At 38.5% G+C, this 19,152-nt stretch overlaps 1 protein-coding gene across 1 annotated transcript in view; it reads left to right on the plus strand.

The window, feature by feature from the left end:
• GMDS (GDP-mannose 4,6-dehydratase) overlaps nucleotides 1-19,152 on the plus strand; it is a 433,748-nt gene that overhangs the window by 163,604 nt on the left and 250,992 nt on the right. The window contains exons 5-6 of the mRNA XM_050891480.1: nucleotides 10,270-10,462; nucleotides 11,313-11,417. Of these exons, the coding sequence (XP_050747437.1) occupies nucleotides 10,270-10,462; nucleotides 11,313-11,417 (298 nt within the window). The remainder of the gene's footprint in view (nucleotides 1-10,269; nucleotides 10,463-11,312; nucleotides 11,418-19,152) is intronic.

The raw sequence follows: 19,152 nt of genomic DNA on the forward strand, positions 1-19,152 counted from the left end.
TTTATCTTACATTTGCTGTGGTTTAAGAGTGCTTCCAGATAGCGTTACCTTGGCTCCACAGAGAAATAGTAACTTGTTTTCTTGCAGTGACTTGGCTGCATCTGCACCCTTAGCTTTCAAATTGAATGGCTGAGTCAGGCATATTTATGGGCAGTCTGCCTAACTGGGTTTATGGTCCCATTAATAAGTAATACATGCACATTCATCTAATTCATTTTTTTCTTGCCATATCCCTGTGAAGTAGGGAAGCTCTTTCAACCCCCAGTTAGCTGTAAGGAAGGAGATAGCAATTCTTGTTGTTGGGAGGAGGAGAAAATGCTTTTAATTTTAGAAAATGAAAAATTACAGAGATTTCGATAGAGTAAGAGGTAAAAGCTTTTGTTAAACGTTATAGAAAGTGGGTTTTTTTATGAAGTATGTGTCGTATCTCTACAGATGCTTCATTCAGAGCGTGTGCAGCTTGGTCAGAATGACTTATAGGACTTAACCAGCAGTCAGCGGTTTTTCTCATCTTTTTATCATGAGCTGTGCTACATCCGTTACTAGGTGGATATAGCACAGAAAGCCAACCCAAAATAATGACAAATATAACTTGGAGAACTGGTCAGACAATTGTCAGTAGATATTGGGGGGGAGGGAGGGGCAGGAAGTAACAAAAAAAAAAAGATTTTTTGTTAAAAAAAGTTTACAATTTTATAGCAAGTTTTAAATTTGTACTTACTTGAATTTGAAAAATTTGAGAAATTATTCTACAAAGGTTCTGCATTTGTTCAGTACATTTTATTTCCAGATTAAATGCCCTTAAGGAAAAAAGACCCTTGTCCATATTCAAATCTGTCAAAAATCTGTATATGAAATATTATTTTAAGTTTAATTCCTTATGGAGGGAGGAGCATTTTTGGTGCTTTGGGGATACCTGAGAAACAGTTGTTTGAACTGCTTCTAAGTTTTCTAAAACAATGCCATTTGGCATGAGGAATTGCAGTCTGGGAAGTAATCTTCTTAAATGGTAAATAATAAATGCTGAAAACATACAATTTTTCTCTGGTCGAAAAAGCAAGACTTCTGGCAGGAACCATAAACCTAGGGAGATTTTACCTTATGCATCAGTAGGAGTTACAAGTGTCATGCAAGGCCATCACTTGCAAAGCATTGGGGTAATTCTAGCTTCTAGGCAACACAGGAGTTGTTATCAACATTTGGGAGGGTCCATTGTGTTAGGTCATGTTCTGCAGTCTCGTTGGCTAGGAGGGCAAAGAGAGGAGAGACTGTTGTCAACAAAGCTGTGCCATAGTAGATTATGGCTTTAGTTCAATATCTATCTTGCCATCCATTGAAAGTCTATTAAAATCATAAAGCAGATAGGCAGCGAAGGTTTGTTGGTGTTTGTGGGGTTTGTTTCTTTTCTCTTTCTTTTTGATTGTGATGATGTTTTTATCACTTCTGTGCAGAGCATCCTTCTACGTTTTCTGATAGCATCAAGGAAGCAAAGATGAAAGTTTTAAAAAAAGCATCAGAAGTAACAAAAACAAAATATATTAATACTATAACTTAGTTGTCATGTTAGAATTTTAAATATCCTGTATGTTTTAAATTCATTTCTTTATATGTGAAAGTGAGTAAAAATGGTGCTATTTCTTTCAAAGTGACTGCATTCCCTGCACGCATTTTATTCATAGCTCTCTATTCCCCTGGTACATATAAAGCGAAATGAATTGGCTATCTTTTTACATCTCCTTTTGAATGTTCTCTAGTGACTCTGCAAGTTGCCCCTTTTTGTCTTTCTGCTAAATAGCATTTAAAGCTTCTGGCACAGCTGGACTTCAGTATGTAAGAAAGCTTTTAGGGTATTAGTGTCACTAGCCATTGAAGCTACAAAATTTGAAACATCGAAACCCATCCTGACTTTGCTGCATGTGCCTTGTGTTTAAAAACTTGGGTAAACATGTATATTGTTGAAACTATCTCTGAACAAAATCATGCTGAAAAGGAATAAAGAATCAATGCTTCTTTTTTAAAAGCTTCTTTTCTAATCTCTGTAATTTGAAACTAAAGACTTTGAACAGTGGGTTGGAGATTGTTCTGCAAGATAAATCCCTTGCATCACATAACCCTGACAACTCCCCAGTTCCATCAAATTAATAACAAATGGATGAGAAGATAAGCAAAACTAATGGGGAGGTTACATTTTTGTGACAAAGGTTTATGGCCATACTGAATCTCATGTTCTGTGATATCCCTCCTCCTTCTCCTCCTCCGCTTTGGTATTTTTTTACTATCAGATCTGAGCATTCCTCTATCTGAAGCTCTTCTGTGGAGGAGATATGATGAATAGCAAGTTGGACTATGTGCCTCCGAAAAGTTGCTGTGAACAGCTCTCTGCTCCCCCAGTAGAAATTGCTGATTTTCTACAAGACCAGGCCTCATTCTTGCACACTGTATGTCCGCTTTCTACTCATTGGATGGTGCTACATGTCTGAACATTGGAACACACTGCTGTAATCCCATCTCCCTGTCTTCTTAAAATTGTGCAATAATTTCGTTTGGGAGCAATCTCTGAATGTCATCTGGACCAGCTCGTTCCATAAAGCAGGGCCAGCTTAGAGCAGGTGGCTCAGGGCTATGTCTGATTGAGTTTTGAGTATCTCCAAGGGTGGAGATGTCACAGCCTCTCTGCACAACCTGTTTCAGTGTTAGACTACCCATATTGTAAACTTTTTATTCCCTAATATCTAATTGCAATTTTTCATGTTTCAACTTGTGTCCATTGCTTTTCACCTGTCTCTGAGCAACTGTCTTTTAATCCAGTCTGTTAAATTCTCTTAATCCACTAAATTAGCTAGTCAATAAGCAGAAGAATAAACAATTTACAAATTACCTCTATTTGGAGATCTGTTCCAAAACACACCTTTCAATGAATAGTCAACAGCCAAGACAACTGTACAGGATATAGGAGACTTTGTTTTATTAAAACGGAGAATTGATATTCCAATTTAAGGATTGTGGCATCAACATTTTGAAAATAATAGGCAACTGGTGATCTGTCTATACCTCTTAACTGGTCAGGCATGTACCAGTGGGCTGCTTTAGAGGCAAAGGTGAACGTGATGACCTCGTGAGCTGGATTTACAACCACACCTGCAGTTTGCTAGGGAGGAGTCACTTTTTAAAGAAACTGAGTAATGAATCCAACTATCAACCCCTACTAGTCTGATAAATATAAAACTGTAACTACTCAGGGAGTATTTCTCCATGCTTATTCCCTGCTTTGTGTTGATTTTTTTTTTCTTTTTCCCCCAACAAAAAGCAATTAGTAGTTTTTACTCATAAGAGGGAAAAAGGAAACCTGTTTTAATAATGCCAAGCTATTTCTCCTTAAAGATTATTTCAGAGAGTTTGCATCAAGAACTTGAAATTAATCAGGAGGAGAGTTATAAGAAAAACTTACCCAAGCCAAATCATGAGAAGTTGCCATATGAATGTACACTGTGGAGTATGTTAGGGGGCCTCTTGCCCCTCATCCTTGAGTATTTCAGCTGCACAAAGAAAGTTGCTGCCCCTTAGGGAAGGCTCTGCTGCAAGGTAGTTCAATTGCAAGATAGTTGGGGACTTCAGGCAGTCTAGCAGCACTCTTGTATCTCGTGTGGGCAATAGCAGTATAACTTAGCTGTTCATGAACTTTTTAGTGCTCATGGAGCTGAAAAGTAATAGCTGCTTTTGGATTCTGCAGTGCCTGACCCTTGGGGATGTAGTGAAAGGTGATGCACGTTTTTGCTGCTGTTGTTATCCTGAGTAACTTTTTCAGACTTAGAAGTACATTTTCGTTGCAAGGCTTCTGCTTCATCCCACCCCTTTTTTCCCCACACACATTTCCCAGATCTCAATATACTTGGAGAAATGAATGGTGGGGAGCCATGAATGAACTCAACTCTGCTTCACCCCTCATTAGTGCTCCTTTTGAGGGTGCAAAGGCATGTGTGTGTGTTTGGGGCAATGAACAGATTTACATTCAAGCTCCTCTTTCTTCTGTCTAATGAAAACTACTTTGGGGTTACTTGTATAAGACTGAGCTGGTCCCTGAGGCAGAGTCTGTTGTGGTTTATGGCGGGTTATAGAACATGAAGATCATGAAGGATCATTTCAGATCCCTAAAGAGCAAATAGCTTATTTTTGCACTTTGGTTTGGGTCTTCGCACTTAGAGGTGAAGGTGAAATACTGTCCCACTGATGTCAAAACCAAACTTCTAACCACTTCAAGAAGTCTCTCCGGTCATTCAGCCTGCAGTCCATAGTATGATAGAGCTGCAGTGGAACTCAATCACTGGGACCTCAATGTAAGCACTGGCAGAGAAGCACATCTTTTATTGGCTGCACTGCTTATTTCTTTGCATCACGAGTAACTTGAAAATCCAAGTTATCCAAGCTGTCTTGCTGCACCAATATTGTGAATGGCTTGGGTTAACATGAATTTTAGGAAAAAATGTTGACTTCTGCTTCCACTTATAAAACTTTTTCCTTGCTAATTCTCTGCTTATAATCATGTTGTCAAATTACTCTAATTTTATACAGATCACTTTTTTGTTGTTGTTGTTTTATTAATGAGAGAACAGGGAAAGAAATAGGAAAGAAGATAAATCTACAAAAGGCATATTCCTTTTATCCAGAATTTCAGTCATTATTTTTTCAGTCAATTTCTGTTTAGCTAAGAAGTTGAATAGGGCTTTAAGATATCAAGAGTGTTGCTTAATAATAAGCAGTTCACAGCTATTGAATTGATTATTTTTCTATATAATAAAAAATACAGAGTTGTTTGGGGGATTTTGGTATCTTTCAACTACTTTTTTATTGGATGAGAGGGCAATGAGTTAAGCATTCATTAAGAGTTAAAGGGTTGGGGGGAAGAGGAATTGTCATATTCTCCTAAAAGGTTACCTGCCTTTTTTGTAGATATATAGGTTCTTCCTCATCCCCTTGACATCACCCAGCTCCCCCCATATTCTTAAATTTCCTAAAATCCCTAGAATTTTTTTTTCCAGTGTGTTAGGACTTTATAGGAATGCTTGGCCCATAGTCTGTATTAGATTTAGCAACTGGAATGTTATGCTTTACATGCCTGTTCCTACGGGTTGAGCAGTTTGTTTACTGAGATGATATAAGTGATCCCAGTGGTTTTTATTGGCAGTAGAAGGCACACTGAATATTCAAAGCAAACAGAATTGAATTTAAAGAACACAAAAAAGTAACCACTGTGAAACTTGTGAGACTTGAAACATTTCTGAGCAGTTTTTCTGCTTTGTGATTTGCTTCTCAGGTGTAAACCTTTCTCAATGCTTAGAGACCTGATACATATCTTCTACTCTGATAAATCTAAAGAATCCACTGTAAGATTTTTCAAGAGAGCCAAGATGCTTATTTTAATGTTATAGTTAGGTTAGCCACCTTTGCTTTTACAGTGAAACAGTAATAACCTACGTTTATATTATCCTATTTCCTCCTGGGGCTTCACATAAGCTTCCCTCTTATAACACCAGCCTTCCAGAAATCCCATCTTCTGAAACTGAGAAGGCTGTAAGAAGGAGATGAAATTTCAAATCGTTATTTGTGTTCTTTAGGTAAAGCATTGAAGCATGTTCTGCTAGCACATGCTATTTTTGGTTGAAAGCTAATAGTTAATATGATTGCTGCCCATGTGTTGGATTGTTCCAAATGACAAAACAGAGATGAAATATCTCACAAAGCCAAACCTGTGTGTGTGATAAATTGATACTTATTTTCAGAATATTACCACTGTTGACAACGCTTTGATCAGAAGCAAGTATTATTAAGTCTTCAGGCTTGTATATAGTACTCATAGACATGATAGGAATGTGTTCTTGTGGAGGGTAAGACCCATATGTTTTCATTTAGATAGTTTTCAGTAAGCTTTTAAATCTTGTTAAAGACCTTGCTAAGCTTGGTTTTGAATGATCAGTTGGGAAACATCATATTTTAAACATTGCTCTATTAAATTCAAATCTCTTATAGAGATTGAATCTGGTGATTATAAAGAAAGAAAGAAATGGGGGGGGAAGCAAGAGTTCAAATTCAAAAGGTAGAAACCAGTTCACAAAACTCATTGTAATTCTTGGAGCTGCGAGAAAGAAGAGACATAATGTGGTCCAGTGTATTTGTATTGTGTGCTGTGATTCCAGGAATGTTATAACTAATGAAACTATGCTTTTCTCAAGAAAATTTTATCATCCTATGGGTGAGCCTTGCTGTGGAAATTTTTACTTGCCCAAGAATGTATTTGAAATGTACTATATTAGGGATGAATCCAGCAGTGAAGATACTCAGTATATAGAAGTGCCATGTACGTAAGGAGTCGGATTCCTTCTTAGTATTCTTTGAGGCAATTCAGCAAGGTGTTCAGGACCTGAAAACCTGGAACTGAAGTACTTTTGACCAAGGATTTAAGTGTCTCCTTATTGTTCTGTCCAGTTCTAATGGCACACTGTTATCACTACCTATTGAAAGGAATAGGCACATCTTAAGCGTATACGTTCACAGTATCTCCAGAGATCAACGATGACAACTACAGAAGCACGGTGTCTCCATTGTACATGGGAAGGGAGTGCCAAGGTCACTCAGACTAACATGTTCCAAGTAGACAATTTCTGTTTTCCTGATATGTCACGCTTTCCCTTTGTCACAAAGTCTGTCCAAAGAGAGCAAAGAAGTATTGGATCCATGCCTTCAATACTCTCTGAGAAAATTTGCAGATTTAAAGTTTCTGCCAGGCAAAGAAGCTTCCTTTTCCTACTCCACAGTCATTGCAAAAACTCCTGGTGTTTTCTTCCAAGAAAGTGGTTAGTTGCATGGCTTGCTTTACACAGTTGACAGTAACTGATAGTTTTGGATTTTTGAGGTTAGAATGGATCATCTATCTTAGGTAGCTAAATTAAAATAATTATTGTGTATATAGTTTCTCCAAAGCATGATCAAGAGCATCTCCGTTAGGCTTTCTGCTCTGACTCACCACTGTCTTTATTGGTGTACAGGGAGACGAGCTTCCTAATTCAGGCACTTAAGATAGTTGTCATAAATTAGGCTGTTTGAAAACTCTCATCTGTAGGTATTACCTAAGCTCTTTTTTCCACTGGATAAATGTTTAATGTTTCAGAAAGTGTGGCTTGTTTTTAGCCTTCATACACCTACCTTTACAATAATTTCCATCAAGTTTTTACTCTCTCGGGTAGTCCCACTGAGCTCAGTGCACCAGCGAAGATTATTTCTATGAGTAACTTCTATTGAATCTGATTCTATATTTGGTTTCTATAACTCAGACCCTGGTCTTTTTTTGTGTTGTGCATGCATGTCAATTCTCTCTTGCAAATCCCTCTTAATGAGGTCCCTGAATTTTTTTTTTTTTTTTTCACTCCAGTCTTCCTGCTGGTCTTGCACAAAATAACGTGTATAAGGAGAGGGAAATAGTGTGGTAATGAATAACTCAGCATCTTTTCCTGCTCTGCCGTGTTTTGATTGTAACTACTTAATCAACCCAGTATTTTATAAAACTCTTTTATGTTGTTGACTTTGAATTAGAATCAAATTAAAATCCGGTGTGCATTTATCTGTATTTGCCATGTTACTGCCCCTACACCGTACAGTGTCTTAACAGTCCAGCATTTTTGGTGTTGGAGGTTTTAGTGGATAAAACCATTTTTTATTTTCATGAATGCCATTCTAGTCTAACCTGCACTCAAAAATGAAATGAGTTTAGTGACCTGAGTCCTGTCCCTGGTGAACAATAGTGCGCATTACAAAACCACCAAACAGGCACAAAGCTGGCAGTTTCTTCTCGGGGACACTCAGACCCGGCCAGAGTGGACACACAATTACCTCACACCCCAGGGAGTGATTTTTCTAGGTGAAGATTGAGGTCATTCATAAGGCAATAGGCAAAAGCATCTCTTGTGAAACTGGTCTCTGCATCAGCCAGGGAGAGCAGTTCCCAGTGCTCCTTCTGCAGGCTCATTGCTCGATCTGGTTAAGAGGTTTTGTAATCTGGGATCTCTGATTTAAGACCACCTCGGTTACATTTGCTGTTTATTTTGTAGTAGAATATGTAAGCACAGATTCGCTTTTTGGGGTGATGTTTTTAGCAGTTATTTGTTGGAAACAATACCTTACTATAGGTAAATTCCTGGTTCTGCTACAATTAGTAAGTGTTTTGCCTTTAGTTAGAGAGCTGGGATGTTACTGTGAATACGTGAAGGTGCTAGCCATATGGTAAACATACTAATTTATGTTCATTAGCGCGTTATTGACTGTATCACCTATTCATTAAGATGTTTTCCCAAGAGTTACTCTGACAGCTGAGAGACCTTAAGTGGCTGCCGTCTTTGTGCCAAATGGATTAAAACAAAAAATGTTCAGCACTTCTCAGTAGATCAGTGCTCAGTTTCAGCTGGGTCATACCGGGTTAACAAGCCAAAGTATCGGGTTTCTTTTTTTTCTTTTGGTTTAAAAAAAAAAGTAAAGTTTGTTTTCATTCATACCATTAGCTATTTCAGATCACAACTATGTGAGAACATTTTTATTTTGGAGCATAGTAACACAATTTAGATTATTTCATACCTGTATTAAATTAACCGTAAGTGCAAATTCAAATTAATCTAATTATTTTTGTTTCATCTGCTGCATAAATAAGCCTTAAACCTCTAGTGATTACTGAATAGGGAAAGTGGCTTAACAGGAGAAATGAATACAGGGCTATCTGTCTGAATCTGCAGAGAGCCTGAAAAAATGCCTGGCAAGTGAGAGGTTTCCCACTGATTTCACTGTGATAGCTCAGCTTGCCCAGCTATGGTCATTTACCCTCTACTCCATTAGTAGTTACCCTGTCACTGAAGACTAATGAAGGGGGGATCATAGATTTGTACTATCTGACTTTGGTAGTGTCTCAGTAACCTCTAGCCCAGACCACATAAAGAGACTGTAACATCGCCATCACTCTAGAGCTCGTTCCTGAAAGTCAGTTGTCAGCCAGAGGGGACATAGGTAGAGTAATTCTTCCTCAGGTCAGGGTGATGGAGGAGTTTGCTCTAAAGTTCCATTCCCCTTTCCTTTTTTATAACATTGCCAGTATAAACAGGGAACATTTTTTTGAAAACTGGCATACAGAAGCAAAATCCCTGGGTTGGAGAGAGGATTTAGAAGGAAGGAGGAACGTGCTTCTGGGATGGGCACCGGTGGGAGAAAATTATTCAGAGTCCAGGAGCTCCGCCAGCATGTCCAAACAACAAACCTATACCCACCAAACAAGCAGAGTGAGCTCCCTTCCAAGCGTTTTTTCTCCTGCCTGCAGATTGGGGTAGTCACAACACATCTCTTTTACCTTCAGCTTACTTTTTCCAGTTTTTAGTTTTCTTGTGTAACTGCAAGGAATAGAATTAATATATTTTTGAAACACTCTGAAAGCTTAGACTCTAACATTGTCTTGTGGCCTATGCCACAGTCAAGCTCATCATAAAGGTAACTGAGAACTACTGGAGCGGGGAGAGAAAGAGGGGAGGCTTGGCCCAGCAGTGTGCATGAGTTTATTATCATACGTTGAAGGATATGTCAGCTGGAGGAGATGTCAGGTTTCTTTTGGATACCTCCACCCTTTGCTCTCCCACTTCATCATCCCCCTAACCTCTGTGCAAAAGCCACAGCTCTGGTACACCTTAGTCAGGTGGCGTTGGGAGTGTCATTTGATAGCAGATATTTCTAGTCTTCTCTCCATTTTGATGTATGTTTAAATTGCAAAACTTTGGACCTTGTTTAAAGTTTGTGGGGTTTTTAAATACATGTTTATGCTGTCGTGTTGTCTGTCTAACCTAATATATTTTTTTAAAACATATTTTGGACAATTTTAACCAAATTCAAGTGTGTCAAAGATATTAAACTCCAGTTAATATTGTGAAAATTGGCAGCTATGGAGATGAGAGAGAGCCTGATAATGCTCCCACTGTGGGGAGGCTTACCCCTTACTTCACATGGGAAAATAATCCTGAGAGAGAGATCAGGGAACACCAGTCTTTTGGTTCTGCTATTTATGGAACCACTTGTTTATTCTTAGAAGTCCTTTGAGGGTACTTTTGTAAACTGAGCATCTACTCTGTACAAATGTGTCTAGATGGTCTGTGACAAGTGATGTATTACTTTGTCTGGTTGTACATGATCACAGCATGTTCTGGTTCCCCTAGTAAAATTGGTGGTTGTTTATTTCTTTCTCTCCCCAAGATTTCTTTCGACCTAGCAGAATATACTGCTGACGTTGATGGGGTTGGCACTTTACGGCTCCTAGATGCTATTAAGACCTGTGGCCTTATCAACTCTGTGAAGTTCTACCAAGCCTCCACCAGTGAACTTTTTGGAAAAGTGCAAGAAATCCCGCAAAAGGAGACCACCCCTTTTTACCCAAGATCGCCTTACGGTGAGGATCGCTGATGGTGTGTGTGTAGTGTCTGTCTGTCTGTTCTCTCCACTCATGTCTCAGGGCTGAAGTCATTTGGGTGTGAGATTAGAATGACGATAGAGCTAAAGTGACTAGACATGTCGAGAGGCATACCTTTATGAATTACTGTATAAGAAGTATTTGCTGCCATTGCCCGGGGGTTGGAAATTAGCATCTCACTTCACAAGACTCTGTTCATTCAGCTCAGAGGCAGAGAGGGGGGAAAGGGTGGCTCTTCCTTCACAAAGAGTTGTGAGATACCGCTGAAGTGATAAGGTTTCATATTTTTTGTTGCCTAAATGAAAAACTCCCAAGAGCTCACTTCTTCCTTCACGAACTCGCAGAAATTTGAAACACTTCTTAAAGCAATGTGCATGGAGGACCTTGGTGATAAAGTTTCAAATCAATTTGAGTGTTAAGGCACCAGATTTTCACTTTTATTCCTCCAAAGTAATCTTTTTTTTTTTTATTAGCAGAGGTCACCACAGTGGCGTATTTCACACGCTCTGGCTGTGTTAATTATATTGTAAAAGAAAAAGTGTACGCTTGAGTGTGCATAAGAAAACAAGTGAGAAAGTGCCCTAAAGCTTCCTGGCCAGTTCAGAGGCTGCTCAGAAAAGGAGTATTTTCCCTTTCAGCTGCTGTTTATTGGGCTGGATATTCTTTCCATATGAAATGTGACACATATAGGGAATGAATCAAATGCTAATGCACTCTGCTGTTGAAATGTGGACTTCACCCTGCGTGTGAGAGAGATGGGTCTGTGTGTCTGTCTGAGCTGTGTACAAGCAGAGCGGATATACGTAACGCTTTAAAATTATTTTTGCAGGGGCAGCAAAACTGTACGCCTACTGGATTGTGGTGAACTTCAGAGAGGCCTACAATCTCTTTGCTGTGAACGGCATCCTCTTCAATCACGAAAGCCCCAGGAGAGGTTAGAAAATCCATGTGAAACTGCTCCCAACTTTGCATACATCTGACCGGAAAAATGAAACAATGCATCCCCAGGTTTCATTTAAACTTGCCAAAATTCTGTAGGGAGGGTGTCATGACTCGCAGCCTGCTCACGGCGTTTAATGCAGCCATCCTGGCAGTCTCAGAGCCTGCAGAACAGCAGCTTTCCCTTTCAAGCATCATATTCCATTTTGTAGCCCTCTGACACTGAAGGGAGGTTTGTTTAACTGATTTTGTGTATCAATGCTCTCGAGAGACTGCAATAACGTTGTAACATCCCTGAGTTTTCTTTCCCTCTTTATAATAAGTTAAGGCTAAATTGTTAAAATAACACACTAGAAGGCAGGTTTTCTAAACATTTAGGTGGGCAACTGCATAACATGCAATTTCAGGTGTGACTTGTACTCAAGATTTTTATTTGCATATAAATGTAAAATTAAAAGGCAGAAATAATAGACCCTCTAAATTCATAAGACTAATGATTACAGCCTGGTATATTTTGAAAAATTTGTGGATTATGGCCCATACCTTCTGACAAAATGGCTTTTAACACATGGCTTTAAAATGCCTTTCTGTTTAATCCTTAATAGCAATGCATCTTAAATTCCACTTAATCATCCCTTTTCCTCTTGCAGTACTTTATGAACAATTAATAGTGGTATTTAGTTTGAGTAAGAGTCCACAGTAGATTAAAAGTCTCTTATAAAATGACAGTTTTTCTCTGCCCTTAAAGTACTGTGACTGTAGAAAATGCTCTAAAATTAAATTTTAAATTAACACAGAAAACTAGATTCTCAGTGCAGAAGCCTTTTATTGCGGTCCGTTTCTAAATGAAAAATAAATTCAAGTTTTACAAGAATGCAATTATATAAATTACAGCCTGGCACAAAATATAATAATTTTAATCATACTTACAAATATAAAATAGACCATAATTGCCACTCTGCTTAAAAAAAAAAAAAAAAAAAAGACAAAAAAGGAGTCAGTATCAATAGGATTTAAATATTGATTTCAGTCTTTGGGAGTCACAGCTGCAAAACCTCATAGTACACTGGGTAGGCAGCATTTACAATAAGTGGTGCATCAAATACTTGGTGGTGCATCACTTCACTGGAGCAGATGATAATACAAGTTCAAAATTAAAAGAGAATCCAATTCACTAGATTGTTTCATTTAGACGCCCTAATGCTTTGCTTTCTTTTAAACAGTTCACTGCCATGTATTCTCGGTACACTGTAAAATGATGTCCAAATTGCTCTGAGTTTTCATTATGCAATTAAAACATTCTGACCAACATAAAGAATGAGGGAATATGCAATGACAAATATTAGCTTGGCATGATTTCTACTAACACTAAGGAGCTACAAGATGAGATGGAAATTATAGGAACACATTTACCATTTGTGCTGCTCCTCTTTATGCTTTTGCCATTTTGAAGGAGGAAAACTTCAGTGCTCGTTGCTGTTTTGATCCCTCTGACATTTGTTCCAGCTTTGACACTGCTGCAAAGGAGCTTCCAATCTGAAGTCTCTTTTCAACACATTTAATGTCCCCATGAAGAACCCAAGTCTGTGGTTTGAAGTCTCAGGCTCTACTTTTGGTTGTATTTATGTCCTGGGTTCAGTTTTAAGCCCCTTATGCCACGAACAGGAATCTTATTTTAGAAATGGTTTCGGTTGGCTCCGTTCACCTTAGTGGGAGTACACGCCATGAAAGCAACTGTAACCACAGCCCAGTGCCATTTGCTTAGGGTTTTTATGGGAGAAAGTCTGAAAATTTATACAGAGAAGAAAATGGAAGAAAAGTAGTTTTGATGTTGTTTCTTGATAGCCATTCATCACTTTCCTAATGTTTTTGAAGACTGCAAAGGCACTTTGGGAGGAAAAGAGGATTTAACTGGGATTTCTAATTCCTATGCGGAGATGGTAACATACACGGAAGTTTTAAAATGCCTTATGGTTTGGACTTTTTTTTTTTTTTATTCTACTGATTTCAGAGATTGGGAAAACCTAAATAAACCAATACATATTTTATTCCAATATTACATACCATTATTCCAGTTGGTTTAGAGTACACTGAATTGATCGAATGCAACATCCCATTGATGGTGATACTAAGTGCATCTTGTCCACACAAACCATAATGCCCAGGAATCAGTAGAGAGCAGAAGGTTGTGGCAGTGCCACTTGCTGAGGTGCAGAGTTGATCTGCCCTGGCAGACAGTGCATATTTTTTCCTGTATCTGAAGTGTTAATCATACTTCTGAAAATTTCTGTAAGCTTCCTACAGTGAATGTATTTATAAGGAAAGATAGTGAAGAGACAAATCCTAGTATTTCTTGTAGGCAGGGATCCATGAGGTATGTTACACTGTAAGGCAATGGTAAGGATGAACAGAACGCATTTTTGTACCTAGCAGCCTGTGTTGTGGACTGTGATCAAATACAGAAGTATTTGTATTTGAAGTACCGGTACTCATGGTGAAGGATGATGAATTGCAGTTGTCTGCCAAGTGGCTGTTAGCAGCTGGTCACTGAGGCTGAATTGAACAGACAATTGTAAAGAGTTTGCTTCACGATCTCTCTTCATATAGTGTTCAGATACTATACTGCTGGGGTAGCGATACACAAACCTAGTGAAAATGAGAACTGTCTAATCTGAAGAGCTGCTTCCCTGAGATAGGAATTTAGGAATATACACCTCTTATTTCAGAATACCAAGTCTTCTCCTCAGCCTTCCTGGTTGTAACTCAGAAAGGAGCACCAGCAGTTAATCTCATGTAGCCTGTATAATAATAGGGAAGTCTACACGGAGTTCATAAGGGTAAAGAGTGCTTAAGTCTAATATGAGAGGTTTCCTATTTCTCGGAATTACCAAGGCTTGAGAGAAGTGCTGGCTTTGAGAGGCTTGTTTGATTTTCTACTTTTCTCTTGCTCTAGAAGAGAAAGTCTGTAACAGGAGTAGTTCTTAAGATGTGACACCATACCGCAAATCTGAACACTTAAGTTCACTGTGTGGGCTTACTTTTAAGTCTGATATTTCATGTTCTGACAGCCACAGTGACTTTACAAAAAACACCAGTGATAAATTACAGGTTGGTTAAACCCACTGTCTGAGCCTTACATCTTAATTTGGGAATAGTACAGCATTATTAAATTGCACAAATACTTGAGTCCATACTCAAGAGATACATGTGTATGTAACAACAGAGAATATTATCTAAAATCTCATATAGAGTAAAATGAGTGGCTATGTTAGACTAATCTTAATAAAACATACATCTACTTTAAGCCTTTCTGTAGTACATTCCTTTCTAATTTTTTCTTTATATTATACGTATTTCCTTTCATTTCTTAGTCACTTTTATAGTTTTATAAGATGAAATAGTCACTTTTTGACCAGTACATGCTTTTCAGCTCACATAAATCAACACAGCTGCACTGAAGTGGATAGGGTCATGTAGATTTATGCCAGCTGAGGGTCTGGCATAGTACTTCCAGTAATGGTCTGGTAATGTAAGATAAGCATAATTTTCTTGCTTTGGGGAAAAGACCTGTATTAGCGGTATACCTTGCTAAAGTTGATTTCTTCAGTTACTTCCGTCAATTTTATCCAGGTATAGCTTGTGTTTCCTGATTTATGACAATGCCAAAGGAGAATGGGATCTTCCATTTCTGAAGCTTATTTATTGTCTAAATATGACACTAGCTGAAAAGCAAAATGCGCTCTACAGTGGTAGTAAGCTACAAGGTGGCCTCTGTGTCCAAAAATGAACAAACAAAAGAAAACCTAAAAAACTTTCCCAGAATGCTGCATCTTTTTTTGTTTGGTTTGGTTTGGTTTGGTTTTCCCCCAAGACAACATTATGGGATACCAAATAGGGGAGGTGGTGGCCACCAAGTTGCTGATGGTGATTGAACATGGCTCCCAGTATTACCAGTGTGGAAATGTTTGCCCTATAGCAATATTGGAAAGGTATTTCTGTTCAGTGAGATGACGGTTTTGACAGTGGAAGAGTGAGGCAATTAGCAAGTCTAGTTTTCAGGAAAGCTGGGGCTCGATCCAAGGCTTTTTTACACCATTGGAAAGATTCCTGTTCTTTTGTTGGGCTCTGGATCTCACTAATACCTTCTTTTCTGAGTGAGAAAGCAAACTACTTGTTGACAGTGTCATTTGTTTCTTCCCAGACAGGCCCTTACTTTTTTTTCTCCTCAGTTCTGTGTAAGAAGTTTTCTCAGGTTTACAAGATGTGCCTTTGGATGTCTGAGATAACTCTGATTTGGTTAACCACTTCATTGCTTGCCTCATCTGATCTTTATCTGCCAAGATGTACAAACATGTACAGCATGTTTCCTGACACAATGCAACAGAAGTTTTGTTTGTTTTTTGTTGGGTTTTTTTTTCCCTTAAGTAATAAATACTTTGCCTCCACACATGACATCATTGTGTAGATCATTCAGTAGGGAATTTTTGTTTGTCTGATACCAACCCTGGTAAAGCAGTTGTCATCAGACCATTGCTGTATAGCCGGAGGGAAAGGATACAACTGCTCATTTCTGTGATCTCTTTCAGCCGGGGAGGAAATGGCTAGGTGTTAGATTGCAGGCTGAATGTTGTCAAAGTACATGTAGTAAGATTAAAATGAAAAGAAATCATGATTTAAAGAGAATGGGGAGTGTTCTTTGCTTTTATTGTGCATCTGGATCACAGGTTTGCCAGGGGGAAGAGGGTAAGAAGTTCCCCTACTCACCGTAAATATGTTTGGGTGTCTTTTGAATTTATGTTTTTTGTTGTTACCTTTTTTTTAACAAGCTTTCAGTCTCCCTTTTGCCTCTATTTCATAGAGAAAGCAGAAGCAGATGGTGACATCTGCTACTGACTTTCACAAGAAATCCCTACAATCCCTACTGTAACAGCTGCTCTTCCGCGTCTCCTATAAAGAGATGTAGGCAACATCTGCCAGATTTCCCTTTCTCATTTCTTTGGTTGAGGAGACTAATTGCTAGTCTCCTTACACACTTTCTGTGCAAGAGGAACTTGGTCAACCTAGTACCATTGGAAATACTAAGGGCTTTTGCTGGTGCTCTTTCTGTAAGTTTAGGCCTGTGAAAGACATAAGTGTGTAAAATTTTCAGTGCAGAGCTATGCCTCTTTCATTCAATACAAAATTTCCCAACCCATGATTATATCTGAACAGCAAAAGTCAGCAGAGTGTTGCTTGTGTCTTTCTGACTCCTTGCTGGATGAGAAGAATGCAGGCTGGCTGGTATCATCAGGGATCGTCTGCCTAGCATATTGAAAAGTTGATGGCAAGGTACCATGGCCAATGTAAAAGGAGTTACTCAGACAGTTGTGTGCTATAGAGCAGCCAAGATCATTTCATGCTTTTTAGTTTGCATGTTTCAACAGAGAAAGCATGCAGTGTCCTGAAGACATGCATTCTTACCGGCTTTTTCTCCCTGCTGTGAGACTGATCCTGCTAAGTGATCCATGCAGGTGTTTTCTTATCTACACATGCAGTCAAACGTCAATGGGGATAAATGTGGGCATTAGGGTCTACTTGTACAGATGGATTTGCAGTAACATTGACTGTAATAATAGAGAATTGCCAGGTAATACCTCTCTGCTAATTTACCTAAATACATGTGTTTTCCCCTTGAAAAAGATCTGACGTTACAAAATAAGTGAATTCAGTTAATTCTGCTGATGTTGAACCTGATACTGACTAATTAGTACTGATCAGAGCGCATTGCAATAAATAGTGATTTTTGTCTAATTTTTATGTTGCTAATAAGTCATCTTAATCTTAAACTTCTAGTGTCACTTTCCTAGTACTAGCCAATACTGATACATGAAGGCAGTGCAGCACACCAAAATACAAGTGGGCTTCCCTCTGTGAGCTTGTGTTTTAAAAGCAGTACCAGACTTCTGAAATAAGAACTGAAGGCTGAGAACATTTCTGCATGCCCTTAGCTTTGGGCATCCAGGTAGTCCAGGTCAGTGCCATGGAACTTGTCATGTATGGCAATGAAACAATTATGTACATGAACTGAATCAGGATATAAAAAGATGTTTTTTTCAAGTGAGTCACTGATGAAGGAAGATGCTGTGTTGAACAGTATAATTACTGAAACCTTTTTGATTCAGTCTTCTCAATGACAGTTTGTGGGAATCCTTACCATCTCTTAATTTTTTTTTTCTTTTCAGTCTCGAAGTAGCCCTGATTCTATACTTCTCTATCTGATGCATTCTTCTGGGGTCTATCACCAGTTTATCTAAGTAGTTATGGATATAGCTTGTACAAAAACTAAGTAATTTCTTGCCTGTGGGTTTAGATTTTTGGAACAGCTGCATTCACAACCCAGTTGTCTCCTTGAGCAAATCATTATCTTATCAGATGCATCTTTTTGTCATTAAATCATGTGCTCCCTTGTGGCTTATAGTGTATTGAGAAGAAAGTAGATTACAGTTTTTGCTACTTTCCATGATTGATTTCAACTTTTTTTTATCTCAGGAAAAAAAAAGAAAGCAGAGCATCCACACAATTTACAAAATGTCAAAACTACTACATTTAGAAAATCTTACCGTGTAATTCTTAACATTTCTCAAGTTATATTAGCAGATATCAGTGTTAGTTTCTCAAACTAAGAATTTGCAGACTTTTTTTCTCTAATGAAATAGCAGCCCAAAACTTTGAAATAAGATGTTATGGAAGGTATGGAATTCAGCAATGGGAAATGGAGTGGTTAGAGCATGTAGCTCACGTGTAGTGTTCTTATGGCTTCCTTAATGCATAAACTTGTAGCAAGGTTTTTAGAAATAATGTGTTTTAGGTGCCTATTTCCCTATTTTTTTCCCTTTGTTACATTTATTTATCCCTGGGCAAAACACAATGGAAAATGTGACCGTTCTGCTTTTTTGCATACGTATAAATGAGAACATGAAGTGAAATACAGGCAAGAATTGGGAGTTTTATATCTTGCATTTTACAAACTAGCTTAAAGTGAATGTGGAGTTTGCAGAAGGTCAGAAGAACAGAACTGCCATAGTGGTTTCAGCTAGAAGTCCATTTAACCCAAGTATCCCATTGCCCTTGCTGGAACATTAGGGGAGAGTATAGGAGATGGTATAGATACAGAGTGGTCATCTCAGACCCTAGTAGCTGGTGGGTAAGAGACCATGCATCAATGACGCACCCCAGTCCACTGCTCCCCCAGACCAGGGCTCTGTTGGAATTCAGTCCAATCTGCTGCACGTGAGATCCTTTCTGAAGGAAACCACTTTAGCTGGGGAATAACATGTCGTTTGAATGCACAGTTAAGTCATAGCTCAGGTGTACCCAGAGTCTAGCACAAGAGAGCATACTGCAGGATACAGTTTCCCCAGATGTGGAGACTCAGCCACAGTCAACCACTTCTGTATTTCTTGGCTTTGTCACTTGAGCTGTTTTTTCTTGCAGTTGCATCTACACGATTATTTTGTTCTGTTGTGATTCACTAAGATTTCCTCCTGCATTTGCTCCTCAAATTTAAATGATGTCATTGTCTTTCTGAAATAGTCAGAGGCAAGAAAGGAAAATAATCACACAAAGAGCAAAGGTCACATCATTACTGCAAGAGGTATGTTGCATAAATGAATCTATCTTACAGTGTTGATATTCTATAAGTAATGAATCTTTAGTATTTTATTCATTGTTATTGTACTAATTATTTCCTA

The sequence above is a fragment of the Gymnogyps californianus genome, chromosome 2, assembly GCF_018139145.2.
Source record: "Gymnogyps californianus isolate 813 chromosome 2, ASM1813914v2, whole genome shotgun sequence".
NCBI classification, from domain to species: Eukaryota; Metazoa; Chordata; class Aves; order Accipitriformes; family Cathartidae; genus Gymnogyps; species Gymnogyps californianus.